The 19830-nt window shown below is 39.0% G+C and overlaps 1 protein-coding gene across 20 annotated transcripts; it reads right to left on the minus strand.

The window, feature by feature from the left end:
• Window positions 1-4069: 4069 nt before the first annotated feature.
• On the minus strand, window positions 4070-10741 carry LOC116266616 (cysteine-rich receptor-like protein kinase 10). 20 transcript variants are annotated; one of them, XM_050081180.1, is made up of 7 exons: window positions 9938-10741; window positions 9503-9700; window positions 8480-8601; window positions 8189-8336; window positions 6060-6300; window positions 5031-5201; window positions 4070-4817 (listed from the first exon to the last, which is right to left on the minus strand). In XM_050081180.1, the coding sequence occupies exons 2-5, from the start codon at window positions 9669-9671 to the stop codon at window positions 6065-6067; spliced, it is 675 nt and encodes a 224-aa protein (XP_049937137.1). In that variant the 5' UTR covers window positions 9672-9700; window positions 9938-10741; the 3' UTR covers window positions 4070-4817; window positions 5031-5201; window positions 6060-6064. The 20 variants fall into 20 exon arrangements, with proteins under 20 accessions (XP_049937137.1, XP_049937134.1, XP_049937133.1 ...); XM_050081177.1 differs by having other exon boundaries at window positions 8189-8330; window positions 9773-10741; XM_050081176.1 differs by having other exon boundaries at window positions 5031-5181; window positions 9773-10741.
• Between the last annotated feature and the right edge of the window lie 9089 nt (window positions 10742-19830).

A 19830-nucleotide genomic window follows, 5' to 3' on the forward strand; every position in this document is an offset into this window, starting at 1 on the left:
ATTCTGAATTGTAGGGCAAGGTGGCACTGGTGGCCCACCAAATGAGGAAGGGATTGGGCAAGAGGATCTCTAGCCCAAATGAAGGAAATGGATGGCGCGGAAAGTGGTGCGCCAAATGTGGAAAGGAATCGAGCTAGGTCAGCTCGGATTCTTCTTCCTTGGAATGTTGCCACGTGTCCCTAATGAATGGCTGGTGTTTCACATGGACAAGGGAGAGAACCACTTACCAAATGTGCAGAATTGGCAGCCGTTTGATCCAAACGTGCACCGGCAGCTAGGTCGAAGAAACCCTAGGCGAGCCTCCAACTAAACCGCACATTTTTCCAATTTGCCCCTCCAACTGTAGTTGTTCTTTTGCTGGTTCAAGGGTAGACTTGCTCTCTGCCATTGCTGACCAAATGCTTGCTAGAATAGTAGCAGCGTTTGCCGGAACTTCAGAATTCCGGTGGACACCGAACTTTACCGTTTTGGCTCCAAACTGCGCCAAACTTTGACGTTTTCTTTCTTCTTCTTGGATGATGGTTCCTATGCTGATTTTGCTTCTTTTTTATGCCGCTTTTGCACTGATTTGAAGATGTTTCTCTCGTTGTTTCTGGCGTGAATATCAGGCCCAAACCGTGGCTTGGACTTGAGATTTGAAAGAGTTTTCGCTGGTATATTTTCACCAATTCGATAGGGTAGATCATGATCACTCCAAGGAGTCCTTGTGACTTCTAAGAACTGGTTTAAGGCAAGCTTCCACCGTTGAATGATAGCCCAAACTCACGAGTATACACCATGGGAGTGAACCAACTTATAAGGCTGAATCCTAACTCAAAACAATCCAACAAAGTTTCACAATTCACCAAAGGAAGTTCTCGTACTAACCTTCTCTTGATTGGTAAAATGTCGAACACCACACGCCTCCTAGTTGCCTAGTTGGAATGCAGTCCTCCCGTGGGCTGATCTGGCTTCTATTCCTCCTTCCTGTTCAAGGATGAATGCACCTTTGATAGCCGTGAGTTGATGTGGGGAACAACGTGGGCTGTTGAAGTCGCATACGCCGGAGCATACCTTGATCTTCTAGCCACCAATTCCGTTGGTCGAGTGGTTGAGGAAGAGAACAAGAAACAAAGGAGAGGAGGAAGATTGACCGCCGGTTATGGAGAGACTTGCATGATGGAAGAAACCAGCCAAGGCCGGCACTTGACGAAGGTGAAGGAAAGGAAGGGGGCACACGAGAGAGAGAGAGAGAGAGAGAGAGAGATAGAGAGAGATAGAGAGAGAGATAGAGAGAGAGAGAGAGAGACGTGAGGAGAGAGAGAAGCTTGGCAAATGATTGATTGCATACGAAAAACAAAGTACAAAAGGTTTAAATACTTTTCTAAGTGACTCGGTTAATAGATGGATCGAACTGGTTCACTTCTACTCAAAGCAAATGACTCGAGATACAAACCATCTCGGTCCAATCAACATGAAATAAAATGCATAAGCAAATGAACATATCAATTTGGGCGTAATGCCCCTAACCTATGAAATGAACCCTTGCGCTTGGTGAGCACAAGGTGGGGGACTTGTCTGGGTTGCGCCCAGACTTCAGATTTCCCCATTGACCAGCTCGGCCTGCCTAAGTTAAGTAAAGGCTCAGTCGAGTCTCCTATCTAGGCTTGCCCTATGCTGCCTCTAAAGATTTGGATATTGACCGACACTAGGGTGGACTAGGCCTAAACCGGAGGTAAGACTATCAATTTGGCCTTCTAAAGTTGGATCCATTCCGATGTGCTGGTCATCTGCCGATATAACCGGACCTAGGGCCTTTGCATCTCCACCATCACCACCCACTGCTTGTGCACTAAGTCCTGGTTTAGCCTCTTTAACTGCCATAGCACCTTGCTCGACTTGGCTCTCATGCCCTTCAGCCCTGGCTTGACTACTCTCGCCACACTCAAACATTCTGCTCGATGGAGGACTAGGCAGACTCGTATCAGGCCCCTTCCTTAGAACTAGTCATTTTCAAAGGTCCTAAATTTTTGAGAAACGCTGCTTCAAATAATTACTTTGTTTAACGATCATCGACCTTAGGGCGTTAAGTTCCTTTGTCATACTTTAATGCATCATATATTCATTTTGCATTCAAAAGAAAAAAAAATGACAAGTTCACCCGTTTCTGGATGACTAATTATAATCGAACAAAAAGTTGACTCAGTCCAACTTGATGAACAGCAATCAGATATACCTGAGATATGATTAGCGGGTAAAAGGGGCTAACGAGAAAATCATTGGTCTACCATAATTTTTTTTTTTTCAGAAATTCACCTTTGGTCTTGCACATTCTCGGCAAGCAATTGAAGACTTAAACCCCCTAGTCGACCCAACCTCGGATGTGCATCTCAGACTTAGCCAGCAGATGCCCTACACAAATCCCACCTGCGTCCGACCTATGGCCAGTAGTCGCTTATGCGTCGTCGGGTCATCCTTGCTATATGCCAAGGAAATAAGTTTGATTGTATAATGGAATTTATATGAAAAAGATGACGAGAGAGAAAGGAAAACAAGTGTTTGATTCGTACATTCCAACTGAGCAGGTACAGATTCACTGTTCAGTGTACAAAGATGAAGCTCCCACCTAATCTTTTGTCTCAAGTAGCATACACTTTAAGATAACATACACTTTGGTACCCACAAAAAAAAGTGTCGCACCTTGGTGGCCGCAGTACTTGAAGTGGTTGAACAGGTCAATATGAGCATTAATCATCTTAGCTGTTGTAAAGGAATAGTGTTCGTTAATGGCCCCCAAGCATTCCTATCTAGCTTTTGATCAGTTCCTTTCTTTTTGAACATCGGTGTAGGATTTGCCAGAACGGCCTACTCGGGTCTGCCCTGACTTTGACTTGGTAATCTTTGCACCAACCTAATTAGAGGAGGAGGAGGATGCTTCTCAAAAGATGCCCGTTGTTCATGTGGCCGTCCTTCATATTTTGGCTAGTTTTTACAAAATATACACTGTGGTTCTAAAAATCTTAGTGCGCGACTGACCACAAATGCGTCTACGTTCTCCGTTCTCCCGCCTCTATCCACTGTCTTGTCCTACCACTTTCTTGGACAGTGAGTACTGACTACGGCACAGGCTGGGTACTTCACTCCAATGCCTGGCAGTTGGAAAAGGTCCACATGCAGTCGTAGGGTCGCCATCGTTGGTCCACACCACAGCGACACCAAGTCCTCTTGGACTTAAAAGGGTTTCACTTGAACCCACCTGCACGTCAAGTTAGTGTACAGGTAGCTAATGAGCCCCACCATAGTGCTTTGCAGCACCCATCTGCACAAGTATCTTACCATGACTCACCCACCTCTATTTTAAAAGTAATATTGTAAAAATCAATTTTTAGAATATGACCGAACCGTCAATTTTGGAGCATTGGCCGATTTAACTATTCAAATGAAGCGGCAAGTGCAACGGCAGATGATATTCAACATTTTATTTCATAAACCGAACAAAAAATATATGTAAAAAAGATCTAACTAAAACTAAACAAGCTCATATAAATTCGACAGTTTAAAAGTATGTAAACAAAACAACAAAATTGAACAAGAGAGAAAACAAATGGAAAGAAATAAAAGGAAGGAAAAAAAAGCAAGAATTCACAAGAAAACTAGGGCAAACTCGAGTAATTAATTTTTGCTGATTTCAAATGATGAATAAAACATGCCCTTAACAAATGATCCTAAATTCATCACAGAAAATCCAACGAAATGATAATTAAAAAAGGTCCAACCCATCACCATTTCAACGTCCAATCTCTACATAGAACGATGTCTGCGAATTTCTTTACAAGATGACAAGAAGTCAGCTATTGCACGAGAGAAACAACAAGTTCCAATACAAAATTTAAGAGCAATGGTTTTCTTGTAATTATCAGACAAATTGGAGGTTATAACCATTGTCACTGTACTTTACCTTGTTAGCTAGCTAGCAGAACAAGGATTAATATACAGGTAAACAGTCACCCCCTCCTCCAAGGAGTGAGGAGAAACATGTAACTTGCTTATGCATTTCAAAGTCTAACGGTAACATCATCAAGTAGGAACATAAAACATAATGGTCCCCTTTTCACTCATTTACCATAATAAGAGGAAATTTCCAATGTTCTTGTCATACTGGCACATAACAAACAAAAGATGTAAAACTAATTAACTACTCTTAACAATGGATTTGGATGGCTTGACTAATTAAGTGTTGCTTAGATTTCCTGCTTGGGATCAAGTTGCCGTTCCCAGATGACATCTTCCTTTGACATATCGGTCCACACTGATCTCCTTATCAGAGGAATAAGAGGTTAGACATTGTACTGCACAACATTAAATCACAACTCAAGTGTATACGGAGACATCTCCACATCCTGACAACTATTACAAACAAAAAACACATCAGCGACAAACTAACCAAGAAGTTCAAAGCTCATACGCCAAAGGAACAATTCAAATCATGCATTGAAAGGTAGGGAACAAATTACAATCTCTACTTCCTTCTCTCATGAGTAGTTAAAAGTTTCAGTAAGATGATGAATAAAACTTTGAACCAACCCTGAGCTCGTTTGTGCTCCCAAAGAAAGGTTTCTGATTTTCTTGGTAGGGGGGGCAGGAGGCAAAATGGATGGAAGGATCCTGTTTTCAAGCATCGCAACAACCTTGGACATTTTGGTCCTGCTTGATGCATCTTCTTGAACACATGGCAGGCCAATATAGATGCATCTTAATATCTCGTCCTTGTCACATGTTCCTTCCAATATTTGATCCACAACTTGCAGTGCCTTGTTTTCCCCCCAAAGTCTCCATACCTAGACCAAAACAACATTGTTTGGATTATTTACTGGGAATGGACAACAGTTTTACCTATATGGTGAAGAGCTTTATTGGGTGCTGAAGATCAACAAAGAAAAGCAAATCCAAAATTACATCTGTATGTTCATGCAATTCAAACAATAATACCAGTAATAGACAAAATGTGCCTACAAAAGAGTAAACGCACAAAAACAATGTTGATCACTTACATAATTTAATAGATTTTCATCAGCCTCTTTTTGGATTATGGAGAATTTTTTTTTTCCACTTATCATCTCCAGCAGTAAAACACCAAAGGTGTAAACATCTATCTTTACTGACACCCTTCCTTCAAGCAGATACTCTGGTGCCATATATCCACTGCAGAAAAAGATGAAAATCTGAAAAAAAACAAAAACTATTAAAGCTACAAGCGAATCTGCTTTCTTCTTAAGTTCATGAGCAAGTTCGCCTTCATGTAAATGCATTAGGTGCAACTTTAGTAGGGAACAGGAGAGACAAGATATTTTTTTGAAACAACCTAATTACATGATTCAAGTGTGAAAACATTTGCAATGAGCATTGCCGAAAAGATTGATGCTCATCTATGCTAGTTGTCGATCATTTTTCGCTCCAATAGGAATTAAATTGAAGCATACAAATAGTAAGTTAGGATCCATGACAATAAATGTTCGAATCAATTTTTTGGCTGGGCGGTGAGCCATCACAGTTGGTAATATGGATAACTCTGGAACTTTGTCAGAAGCTAAAAAGATACATGTTCCTTGAAGGCAAATGTATAGCAAAAACTTTAGTGAGGAAACGACTTGCTCATACAAATTCTGAACGAAAAAGTTATTATTCTTATTACTGTCCTGTATTCTAGATTATAGCCTTTTTAGGAGCCTATCTGAAAGCAAGCAAACAAGCCGGTTGGGATCTAATATGTGTGATTGCTCCAAGTTCAGTTACAGTTCGGGCCGTCTCATCGTAACCCAGTTTTTGTTGGAAATGATTGAACAAAGTGAGCATAAAATGCAGATTTCCATGATTAAGATTATCTAGCAAACCTACATCACCGGGACAAGTTAATAGCAACCTATGGCTTACTCAGTTTGACAAATTCTGGTAACTGTAGTCATAGAGGAATCTGCCAGTTAAATTTGGGCTGTGGACGCTCGAATACTAATGTCGGTATACGATCTGAATTTTGCAAATGCAGTATCAGAAATTGCAGCAACAAGCAACAACCAACTTACCGAGTTCAAATAATCTCAAGTGTTTCGGTTTGTGTTTGGTCTGTGTCGACAACCTTTGCAGTGCCAAAATCTGAGATCTTGGAGTTCATGTCTTCATCTAGTAAAATGTTGCTTGCTTTCATATCCCTGTGAACAATTGTCAGCCTTGAATCTTCGTGCAGGAATAAGAGACCTCTAGCTATTCCATTTATGAGCTTGAAACGTACTGGCCAATCCAATTGCATACACTTGGTTGGCTCCCCTTTCAAAGAAAAATAAAATCAAAGTTGAATTGTCCTTTTATTTTCTAGTAATGCTAAGCAAATACGTAACGTTACAAGATAAAGTACAAAAACATTTCATGTTCAACCATTTTCTTATAAACCATGCAGCAATGTATGACTTTATATAACCAGTGGTGTAGCCAGAAATTTTTGGCTATGGAGCACTATTGTAAAAATTCTTATTTTGGAAAGGGCACAACATATATAAATAAATACATAATTATAAGACATCGATGTAAAAATATGCAAAAATGAATAAAAATATTGTTGTTAGCATGGACAACTGCCCACACTGGCCTATATATAGCTCTGCTACTGCATGTGTAACATAATAACTGCATATAACATAATAAAACCAGGGGGCACCAATAGTTATATATGCATCAATGTCTCGAAGTTTCCTGAACCATATCATTCTAGAATAAATTTTGATCTTAGCGTGAGATAATTGAAAGAAATTAGCGAGATACTAATGCTAAGGTTATTTGCACAGTCTTTTGTTACGGAGGCCAAGCAAAACTCATGACGTTGATATATTTATAAACCTGGTCGGGTTCGGATCCCTTGATTTTAAGCATTGCATCGCTGTAATAGATCTACAAACAAAGGAATTGGATACCCATCCGCTACAAGGTCCATGGTGGCCTTCCATAGTAAAAAATCATGTTTTTTCTCTTATCTTGCTTATATTTTTTTAAAAGAAATCCACTGGCAATACTTCCTTGATACATCTTAAGTAATGGGTATGAATACTGAGATATAGGTACCAACATGGCAACGTTAAGAAATGTGAATATGAAGGTACGACAAGATATATATATATATATATATATATGCAAAAAATCAAAAAATCAAAAATCAAAAATATGAAAGCAACATTTAAATAAAGAAGTGATTTTCAATAAAAACATTACATGTTAATAAACAATAACTCTAAAAATAGAATGAAAAATGAGTTGAAAAAAATTGAATCACGTAAAATTAAATAGTTTGGATCATTTTTTATTTTAAAAGTACCTAAGTGTATCCAACTACCCACTTTAGGTACGGATACATCAACATAGTATGTGAACCTTATTGAAGTACTTATGTGACTTATGATACATACTACAGTCTACAGTCCTACTTGCTCCATCAGCAATGATAAGATCTCTCTGACAAACTAAAGTTTGCTAAAGAAATTATCTCTAACAAGAAAACCGAAAACCAGGTGCTGTTACACTGCTATTTCTTCTTACAAGTTACAGGTGTACTATGAGTCCAACCTCTCCGTTTCTGAAACTCACCTCCAGATGGTCTCCCTGTTCAATTTTGTCCAAGGGATATACATTTGAAAAATCATACAGAGTAAAATGGTAAAAGGGCATATCTTATACGAATAAACAAATTAGTGGAAGACTACCCATGTGAAAATAAACAGAATTTGTGGACCTGTATGGACAGCTGCCTACACATGCACACATGTTATGTTCTCATGCTCAGAACGACACACTTTGACTCCTTTTGCCACTGATTGCCAAACACCTTCACTGGAACTCTCCTCTTGTCATGAAACAGTCAATTTCCCTACCTACTATGAGTAGCAGAGTCGCCATTTAAAATTTTCTTATTTGCAAATTAATAATTTTTAAGTGCCCCATAAAATTTGAAATTTAAATTACAGTTCACCCTAAACCACAAATTTGTGGCTTGCCATTCCCAGTCGCCACCTCTCACAACATCTCTCTGGTTCCACCACTACACTACAAGACGACCACTTCAGGCAAAAGAAAGCATAACGAGCAAAAGCTAAAACAAACTTGCTAAAGAGAAAATTGTCGAGACTAGTATTCCGCACATACTCATAGATGAGTATCTTCTCTTCACCTTCCATAAAGCCTCCTAAAAGTCGGACAAGATTTCTGTGTTGAAGTTTAGTGATTGTCTGCACTTCATTGCCGAATTGCTTCGGACCATGCCCTGTATTGCGCGACAGCCTTTTTACAGCTATTTCTTGACCATCCAGTAGCTGGCCCTGACAATGCCATGGTTAGTGAAGGAACTTAGCAAGCTTAGTAACTCGGATTCAACAGCAGCTCTCTCGTTTTCCCAACTGATGTGTCATAAATTTTCAAGCAGAGCCAGGAAACTGAGTATAAAAGACTAGTGCACATATACCCTGTAAACTGCACCGAATCCTCCCTCTCCAAGCTTATTTTTGGGTGCAAAATCATTGGTGGCAGCTCTGACGATAGCCAGATCGAGTGTTGCACCATCTATCGCATCTGCTCTCCTCAAAGCTGAAACGAACTCCACAAATAAACAAGGTAAATAGGCTCATTGCGTAATGGTGCCAGAGGTCCATGCGAGGTCAATTTGGTTTTCCCTTTCATGCTCTGGATCCAGGTCTAACAGCCGAATCCAAATCTGATTTTTAAACTGAATTCATACCAAATTACAGACATTGAGTATAGAATATTTATTTAGAATGATGTTTTGAATCCAAATCTGATCAATATTTACATAAATCTGAATTTGAATCCAAAGAGATGTCATTTCTTATGTTCGAATCCGATCTGATGTCAAAATTTTCTCTTATCCTATTTCCTTTATGTGGTTCGATCTTATGTTATATATAAATTGGACCTATTGGCATGCTTGGCAGAAGCCCACACATGCACACATCTTATGTTGCCAAAATTTAATGTCTGTGTATGATCTGCACAAATGATGCAACTTTTCTTGGATAGGTCATCTTCATAACAAGGAAGCAAACGACGACTTTAACGTGCGGACCAGAAAACTTGTTGGTTGTGATTTGGTTGACATAAATCTGGACTATGGATGGAAAATTGAAAGCTTTGTCACAGACGATTATGAATATGGCATGCAATGATACATCCGTTCTTCCTATAGGATCATGTAAATGTATTATACAGTACGGTAAAGTTAGTTTTCTCGAGTAAATTTCAATAAATTTCAAAAGAAGTTAAAAAACTGAAAGCAAAATGTAAATTCCATGAAAATAAAAAATTGGTTAGTACTGAAAAATGTGAAAAAACCTGAAGAAAACACTGAAAAACAAAATGGGTTTTCCGTAACACTGTAGTGAGATACTTGAACGGATAAACCGGTGTTTAAACCAAAACCTATCTCTGTCCCTCTCTTTCTCTGATTTATAATGTTCCTTTTTTTACTAACCTCGTTGTTCCGATCCGTCATCTTCTTCTTTCTTCCTCTGCAATCCGCGAGGCTTCAACGTATTTCTCCAAAGGCAACAAAATTCTCTCATCCACCAGTAAAAGCCGCAAATTAAGCAAGTAATAACAACCACAATCATCATGACGGAGATGCCGGTTATGATATACATGCGTTTTCTCCCTATACTTTTCTGATGGCCTGCATATATAAAATATTCTTGTCATATGAATTGGGGAGGGGGAGGGAGAGAGACAGAGAGAGAGAACCAGCCTGATGTAGTAGTGTTGGATCCAGCATTGGGCGGAGGAGTTAATACGCTTGGCTTTTGACTTGATAGAGGTGCTGAATAGGGTGTAAGAGGTGGGCTTGGCCTTGATTTTTGATGGAGGGGGTGGGTTTGGAGTTGTGGTTCCATAAAAGAGCACTGTATCGTACCTCAAACGGCAACTTCCCCTGACAAATTCACAACCGATTGAATGTTGGCAAGTATCCGACGTAGGAATCTGGGATCTGGTGGTTTCCAAACACTTTTGGCAATTAGCAAGGCTGGTATCCCTGGTGCACTGCATCAGTCCGTATATCGTTTCTTGGCCATTCCACGGGATGGATCCCGTGGCAAACAAGGGCGTTGAACGCCCTGTTGTCGCCTGGGAAATCAGATTCTGAAGCAGACTGCTCAACTTCTCGTTGAACGAATCATTAACGTCAGGTGAGTTCCAAAGATGAGCCCCAGATTGATCGACATCGAGGTGGCCAAAGAATTTGGTGTTGGAGTAGCAGAGCTGGCACTTTTCATACCATATGATGGCTTCCATGGGGTAGGTGCAGTCTGTGTCGTTGACCTTTTGGGTCGAAGTGTCGATGCACTCCTTGCAGGTTTGCTTATCAATGTCACCCCTGCACAGCACCATGGCATACACTCTCTCCGATCCTTCACCCTCTGGGGCATTGGAGAAACCAAGGGGATTGACATCCGCTATCAAGGTGGCAAAGGCGAGGTGCATGTTCGTTTGAAACTTGCTTCCGTCAATGTAATTGATGTCTCTGTTGCAGTAGCTATCAACAAAGTCATTACTGCTCATTGCCTGGTCGACCCGGAAGGAAAGGAGGAGGAAGAGGACGAGGAGGGGGAATCCGATCTTCATCCTTAGCACCATTACAGAGTAACCCATCTCAAGTTCTCCTAGCTAGGAAGCCTTATAAACATGATTGGAGATGTGTCGGATATGGAGAGATAAATGCGTAAGGAGATATAGTTTCATTTCCGTTAGCATGTATTCTGAACACTTTACCATTAAAGGGAATTCATTATGCAACTTGCACTATTCATGGAGTTACACTTGAATTCAAGGAAGACATCCCACTGGTCAGCTGTATGTAACATGCACTAGATATATTACTCTGGGGCCTTATAATGTCTGGCCATTAAATAAGAGGTTCCCACTTGGTATTGGGTCACTGAGCATGAAAGAGATGTTTGTGCCCCCCAGTTAGGGAACAAAGCACTTATGGCCAACCATCATTATGTTCTAGTGATTACCTAAACAAGATGACCAAATCATGAGCCACTGTTCTAACCTAAAACCATTTTCAGCAAATCCAATTTAAATCGGCCAATTCAAGCCAATTTTAACAAAAAATCGTCTTAAATGCTTAACCTGTACTATTTCTGAGCTCAATCAGATTTTGAAAAGTTCAAAGAAACTAGTAGCTTTGCTGGACACCAGCTATTCATTGGGCCAATATTATTGAACTTTCCGATAGAGTAGTGATAATGACATACCATGAATTCTATTTTCCTTCGCATTAAAGCACAGGTTCGTTGAAACTTCAGCTTCTGCCATTAAAGGAGGGTCGCTGGACCAGCAGATTTCTTGGCTACCACCTATACATTGGGACATTTCTTTTAATTGATTGGATAAAACAGTGGCAGTGGCATTCCCTAATTTCTTTTCTTATGCCAACATCAAAACTCAATTGCATGCTATGAAATTTCAACGTCGTTGAGCTTCGGCCATTTGAACGAGCTGCATGGACTTGCTTGAGCTTCCCTACTGAGAGTTGAAAATTGAATTCAAATTTGGCAGCTGCCGGATGGCCAAATTTAAAATTGTAGCTGAAAAAACCATAAATTGTTGTTAAAAGTAGCACACGTAATGGGTTCACAGTAAATCGTTGCTAATACCCCCTATGGGTTTTTGGCCAGCCGGCTGGCAACGTGCAGCAGCTGGAACTTTTCAATTATCTTGTGAGAAAATAATGGCAGTTTCCTCCAATTTGGTAATATTGAAGCAGCCATTTCCTTTATCGATTACATGAACTAGTGAAAAAGCCATGGGTGACCTAAACAATCTGAGAGGAAAAGTGGAGAAACATGAAGGCAATAAACAAAGGAAATAAATGTGATTCACCTACATTGACTCGATCAACGAAAATTTTTATGAATTGGCATAATCTAATCAGAATTATCTGTCACCAATGGCGCATTAATGTCGATCAGCCCTCTTGGTCAAGGTTCCTTCGCTTGCGTATGATTGGGACTTGCTCGACCGTCCGTCTTTGAGCTTTTCTAGTTGATTGTGCTATCGCTGTTTCAAGGGCAGCTGTGCAGTGAGCAAAAATGTATACGTATACGGGTTTTGATTTTTCCACTCCATATTGAGGATCATCCCTTATTGAAATTAAATATCAATTGCAAAAGATAATTAACGCATGAGATCAATGAGTTTTTCACCTTAGATTTTCATGTTGTTGGAGAGATAATGCCACAAATTGAACAAGCACAACCAGATTACCAAAAAAAATTAAAGAAAAAGGTTATAGCAGATAAAATAAACAATATGGGAGGACATCATGATTCCAAAACGTACCTAACTCCTAGCATCTTCTTGTAGCTGAAAGAGCACTAATGAATATTGAACAAATCCAAACTAGTCATTACAACAAAAATTTTTTGCTGATGGACAGGTGTTTTGGCTAATACGTGTCCTACCATATGGTCAATGCATTTACTATTTTTTTATTTTCAAATTAAATTTAGGATAAAGTATAATTAGAAACCAAAATACCTAATTTATAGAACTGCACAAGTCCTAGTTCGTTTCCATGACAAATTCAATGCCAATTGGTCTATCTTTTAAGAACAGATGACAATGATTTTTGAAATCGAATCCTCATTGTTGTTTTTTTTAATGAAAATATTTTCCAAGTTTTGATTTGGAGTATCTTTATGACCACGAGCGGTTAATGTCTAAGCAGGTGGCAAGATAGACACTGTGTCCAAGTTGAAGGTATCACTCACTATGGTATCCGAACTTACTTTGATGTTGTTTCCGTAATGTTTGAAGATTTATGAAAACTGTGTAATATCTGAAGTGAATCCTTGTTAGTTTTAAGATAGATAAAAGATTAAGGATTTGAAAAATAGAAAAGATTGGGAACAACTACATTTCAATATTACCCTCTGTCAGTACCTGATTACTTTTTTATTGTTTTAAATCTAGGCCCTACAATGGAAATTACCATGTTATCCTACAAACAAACTGCAAAATTTTCATCTACTCTTATATGCACCATTCAGTTGGTCGGCAGGTTAAATAGATTATTTTTTCATGTTCTTTTAACTGATTTCTAGGTTTTTGTTCGATTCCTCAAGTGTCATACTTCAAGGGGTTGTTTGAGATAAGGAACATTGTGTAACTGCTCTGCAAATCTGCTTCAAATATTGAAACAGATTTATGAAACACCATTTCAAGTGGTTCATGAATCAACTCAATATTAGGGATAGCTTCATAGAATAATTACCACAAAAAAAACTGGTCTGAAGAGAGTAATATGATTCAAGATGTCAGTGGCACTGAACCAAGATTTCTGTGTTGAACACGTGCACTCGATGACACTGTAGGACGATAAAAGTTTTAGACCAAGGCAGCTACTCCATCTCTATATTTGGCCCAGTATCAGCAGATTCGAGGCTTACAAGGTATATATATATATATATACACGCACACACCTGTGCATATTTAATTGGCATACAATTTAAAAAAGCCATGCTGTTTTATAAAAACATAACCACTGGTTCATATCAAAGACTTGTACTCGAGCACTTGGTCCTCTAAAACGAGAGAACATAACAGCACAACCTGAAATCCAGCTAGGGGATCAAAAAATGCAGCCAAACAAGAAGAAAAAACAGGGTGTGGAGGGGGGGGAGGGTGTGAGAAAGAGTAAGGAAAAGATAGAGAGAGAGGTTAGATAGCACATACCTGTAAAGACCTAATGCTCTAGAGGAAGTAGACTTGTGCTGCTGCCGAGAAGCTATCTCAAACACACGGACGAGAGTGGCAATAGTGAAGGTCACAGCTTCAGCTCCAGATCAGACTTTTATCCGTGGATAAGAATTTAAGTCGGTTGACCGGGGCTTTCAACCGTGCATGATGGATTCCTGAGAAAATTTAAACACACAGACATCTGTCCTCTACAGTAAAATACTTTGCCATCAAACGGGCCCTAACCTATTTCGTCTCCCAACACCCCTTTGACATTCAATTTCTAATCTGTTTGGTCATGTACCAAACACAAAAGGGGGCATGCTGTAGCTCAGCCTTTTTTAATTTGACATCGCCGACTTGGGCTACTGCACAAGCTTAGCTCGTTTCATAGGCAATGCTTGGCTTCACCTATTCCATCAGCGTTAGACAAAATTTAGTTCAATGAGTTGGATTCATTATGCACCTATTGACTCTTGAACTTCAGCATTTGATAGATCATAGAGACCTGACTTAATTCTTCTTCTGCCCTATTGAATCTCAAAGGTCTCGAGATTCAACCTGCCTTGAGGTTTCTGTCAATTAAATTGGGTAGGTGGAACCTTTTCGAGCATCCCTGTTTGTGCATATTTGAATTTTCTTTTCCTTATTTACCTTAGGACTGTAAAGAGTCATCACCGACTCTCTTGGAAGAGTCGAGATGACTCAAGAGGCACCGAGCCTCTTTCATTTCCTCTTTCTTTTTTGTAAGTCGGTGCATGTGTAATGATGAAAAAAAAAATTGTGGAAATCGGTGGAAGCATCCATCACCGACTTCCTCTCCCCTACTTAATAGGGATGCTGGGCATATTTAGTGTGGGTGAAAAAGAAGTGTGTTGAGTGGATTGTGTTGAGTGGGTGTCCTCACTTCGTGAGCTGCTTGGGTGATATGAGTGCAGCAAGGTGTGTCTTCTTTTGTAAGTGGGGTAGCTCATTACATGAGCTAGTGAGGTGAGTCTTTCTTAGACTCTTGGTGTTCATGTAATATTTAATTGTTCAAAATAGTTATTATTGGTTAGTGTTGATGCACATGTTATATCGTTGCTTGGTCAAGTTCATTTTGTGAATTTTGTTGGTGTTGTTATTAAGTTCCTACTAAGTATACTTTGTTAAGCTTATTATTGAGAATTATTTTGGACGTCGAGACTGCCAGTTTTTCTTCGCATAAATACGAGTTTGGATCTAAATTATATCTGGGGCCCACATTCGTTTTTCCTACATGTGCTATCAAAGCGAGGTTCAGTTTAAGGGCCGATTTACTAGTGAGATTAATTAGGCCAATTGTATTATGAAATTATGGCGGCATTAGCGGTTGAATTAAATGATATTGAGAAGATTTACAATAGCAATTATGGCTATTGGAAATCTTGTATGGAGTCATATTTTCTTGGATAGGAATTATAGGGGATAGTATTGGGATCAGACAGAAACATTCATGTCGATGAGGAAGCTAAAATGAAATGGATGATTAAAGTAGGAAAAGCTCTATTCGCAATTAAGGTATCAATTGAAAAAGATTTATTAGAGCATTTACGTGATGCTACGACTCCTAAAGAAGCATGGGTTGTTTTTGCAACACTATTTTTTGGAGCTAATGATGCCCGCCTACAACTGCCAGAAAATGAGTTAGCTACCTTAACTCAGGGAAACATGTCGATAGCAGAATATTTTATTAAGGTAAAAAACATCTATAGAAAGATTTCTCAAATTGGCCGTGAGTCTAAGATTAGTGAGGCCCGTATGCGGAGAATTCTTGTTCGTGGACTTCGTCCAGAATTTGGCAGTTTTATAATTGGTATTCAAGGCTGGCCAGTTCAACCAACATTGTTGGAGTTGGAGAATCTTTTGATCAATCAAGAAACATTAGCGAAGTAAATGGCTTCACTTTCACTCAAATTAAATAACGAGGAAGCTTTATTTAGTAAGGGTTAGAGATCACGTTGGCCAGCTAAGCCAGTCATTAGGTCTCCAAATATGAACATTGATGCAAAGAAAGAGAAAAATATATAAAAAAAAGAAAAACTACACAATAGTGGAGGCCAAAGAAGAAATGTTTCAAATGTGGAAAATTGGGTCATTTTGCTCGTGACTGCAAAGTCAGAATAGATGAAGGAAATGCAGTCATGACAAGTACGCAACATGGGGGAGCTAATGAGACTATACAGAAAAGTTCGTTTCTATACTCAATGGAAGTTAAAGATGATATTAAACAAGCAAGATGTAATTCCGCTCATACAAAACCAGTAAAAGAAAGGGAAGAGAAGATCAATTATCAAACTGATTGGATAATAGATTCTGAATGTTCAAATCATATGACTGGTGATGAGAGCAAGTTCTTAAGTATGAAAGAATATGACGGAAATCGAGTTGTTGTTACAACTAACTACACAAAGCTTCTAGTGGCACATATTGGAGAAGCAGAGTTGTAGCCAACTTCGGTAAAGACCAGATTTTATGAAGCGTTTATCATGTTCCAGGAATGACGAAGAACTTGTTGTCTGTGCCACAACTTACAACTTTAGGGCTCTATGTTTTGTTCGGCCCAAATGATGTGAAAGTTTATAGAAATGAAAATATTCAAGGAACTCTCATTTTTTAAGGAAGAAAAGTTGAGTCCATATATGTCATGTCAGCAGAAACAACATATGTTGACAAAACAAAAAAGCATGTTACTTCAGATATTTGATATAAGAGACTTACTCATATTAGATACAACAAACTTCAGAGATGTCTAATAAAGGGAAGTTGATTGGCCTGCCAAAACTTGAAGTACGAACAAACAAAGTATGCCTTGGATGTCAATATAGAAAGGTGCACAGAAGGCCATTTAAAGAATCCAAGTACAGAGGCACCATTCGAGCTTGTGCATTCAGATGTATTCGGCAAAGTACCAGACCCATCAGTTGGAGGTAAATGGTATTTTATTACATTTATTGAAGATTTTTCAAGATATACTTGAGTCTATTTTATGAAAGAAAAGTCTGAACACTTGAAAAGTTTAAGGAGTTTCACTAGATGGTGCGAAAAGAACTTGGGTATAAAAATTTGGTGTCTAGCCACCGATAATAGTAGCGAATATACATCTGACATGTTTATGGCATACATGAGGCAACACGGTATTCGAAGGCAATTTACATATGTCTATACGCCACAACAAAATGGAGTGGCAAAACGGAAAAATCGCCACATAGCAGAAACATGTCCAAGCATGATGCATGCAAAGAACATGCCACCAAGATTTTGGGTCGAGGGTGTCAACACTGTTGTACATGTCATTAATCGACTTCTGTTGCCAAGATTTAATTTTAAGTCTTCATATGAAATGCTCCATAAAAAGAAATCCTTTGTGAGTTATTTTAGAGTATTTGGTTGTGTATGCTATGTCTTTCTATCTAAGCAACACAGGACTAAGTTTGACAAGAAGGCACAAATGTGTGTCTTTGTTGGATATGGTCCATATCGAAAGAGTTGGAGATGTGCTAATCCTAGCACAGGACAAGTTTATGTTTCTCGTGATGTCATCTTCGATGAAGCATCGTCCTGGTTGTCAGATGAAAGAAGGCGCTTCCAGATGCTCCAGTTTTTGAGAGAAATGTTCGAAATAAAATACAATTTGAGATCAATCATTGAGAGCTTGAGCCAGAAGTCATAGAAGCAAGACGACCAGATAAACAAGTTCATAGCCCAAGACAAGAAAAAAGAGTAGATCCATGGAGAACAGGAGTAAGTCCTCTTCAACAACGAAGTATAGAAGAAGAAAGACCATCACAACTTGAAGAGCCAAAAGAAGCACCCATAACACTAAGAAGATCGACGAGAATACCAAAACCAAATCTCAGGTATGCAGATGCAGATTGTGCCAACATGGAGGAGATCGAGCCAGCTTCTTTTGAAGAAGCAAAAGATGTTGAAAAATGACAACCAACAATAAAAGATGAAATGAAGGCATTGGAGTATAACGAGACTTGGGAGCTCGTACCAAAGCCTGCAGGAGTGAAGCCCATTACTAGTAAGTGGGTTTACAAAATAAAAAGAAAGGCAGATGGCTCAGTCGATAGATAAAAGGCTCGACTAGTCAAGAGAGGATTTTCTCAGCAGTATAATATTGAATTTGAAGAAACTTTTAGTCATGTTGCGAAGATCATATCCGTACATATTCTGATAGCCATTGCTGCAAGCAAATCCTAGAAGTTATGGACAATGGATGTAAAAAATGATTTCCTATATGGAGATCTCGATCGTGAAATCTATATGGATCAGCCTAAAGGATTCAAATCTTCAAACAAGCCAGACTACATCTACCAACTAAGAAAAGTACTCTATGGATTGAAGCAAGCACCAAGAGCATGGTAGGGAAAAATAGCTGAATTTTTTGTGTTTAGTAGATTTCAAGTCGCCTCAGCAGATTCGAGTCTCTTCGTCAAGACAAGAGGTACGAAGCTTACTATTTTGTTAATTTATGTTGACGATTTAATTATTACAGTAGATGACAATAAAGAAATTAATCTCATTCGTGAACATCTCATCGTGAGATTCGAAATGAAAGAGTTGGGAGAGTTGCAACACTTCCTTGGATTAGAAATTGATTACGAATCTAAAGGATTATTTTTAAGTCAAAAGAAGTATGCTCATGACTTACTACGTAAGTATGATATGCTCGGTTGCAAATCTATCTCAACACCAATTGAGACAAATATGAAGCTTAGAATTGATGAAGGAGACAAGCTAGAAGATGTCATTATGTATCGACAACTGGTTGGAAGCCTAATCTACTTAACACTGTCAAGACCAGACATTGCCTATGCAGTTGGTGTCATGGGCAAGTTCATGCAAACTCCAAGGAAGCCACATTTAGAAGCAGTAAAAAGGATATTAAGGAATATCAAAGGAACTCAAAAGAATATTAAGGTATATCAACACGAAGATCAACCACTAGATGTATATTCAGTCCTGGAAGTGGTGCAATTTCATGGTGCAGTAAGCGACAGCCGACAGTTTCACGGTCTATAACAGAAGCAGAGTATAGAGCAGCATCTCAAGAAGCACAACAATGTGTGTGGTTGATGCGACTGTTGAATGACATTAAACATGATGTGGATTATGCAGTGAGAATCTATTGCGATAATCAAAGTGCAATTAGACTTGCAGAGAATGTTGTCTTCCATGTTCGAACAAAACACATAGAGGTAGAACATCTCTTTATCAGAGAGAGTGTACTCAAAGGAGAGATTCAGTTGCAGCCAATCGCTTCAGAAGACCAAGTTGCAGACATTTTACCAAAGGCTTTCCACTACAACCATTTGCCAAGCTTAGAAGAATGTTAGGAGTTATAAGTAGAGAGTCGGTAATGAGGGGGAGATTGTAAAGAGTCATCATCGACTCTCTTGGAAGAGTCGAGATGACTCAAGAGGCAATGAGCCTCTTTCTTTTCCTCTTTCTTTTTTTAAGTCGGTGCATGTGTAATGATGAAAAAAAAATGTTGAAATCGGTGGAAGCATCCACCACCGACTTCCTCTCCCTATGAATAGGGATGCTGGCATATTTAGTGTGTGTGACAAAGAAGTGTGTTGAGTGGATTGTGTTGAGTGGGTGTGCTCACTTCATGAGCTGCTTGGGTGATACCAGTTCAGCAAGGTGTGTCTTCTTTTGTAAGTAGGGTAGCTCATTACATGAGCTAGTGAGGTGAGTCTTTCTTAGACTCTTGGTGTTCATGTAATATTTAATTGTTAAAAATAGTTATTCGTGATTTAAGTGTTGATGCACATGTTATATCGTTGCTTGGTCAAGTTCATTTTGTTAATTTTGTTGGTGTTGTTTTTAAGTTCTTACTAAGTATATTTTGTTAAGTTTATTATTGAGAATTATTTTGGATGTCGAGACTCTGTCATTTTTTCTTCGCATAAATACGAGTTTGGATCTAAATTATATCTAGAGCCCACATTTGGTTTTTCAACAAGGACATCCTTATCATGTGCCATTGACAGCTTGTTTTCCTGGCGACGAGGGCAAGAAGCCCCTGTC

The sequence above is a fragment of the Nymphaea colorata genome, chromosome 13, assembly GCF_008831285.2.
Source record: "Nymphaea colorata isolate Beijing-Zhang1983 chromosome 13, ASM883128v2, whole genome shotgun sequence".
In the NCBI taxonomy this organism is placed as follows: domain Eukaryota; kingdom Viridiplantae; phylum Streptophyta; class Magnoliopsida; order Nymphaeales; family Nymphaeaceae; genus Nymphaea; species Nymphaea colorata.

Coding starts and splice junctions, on each gene's coding strand:
- LOC116266616 (XM_031647895.2), bottom strand. CDS start 10,674: ATGGGTTACTCTGTAATGGTGCTAAGGATGAAGATCGGATTCCCCCTC.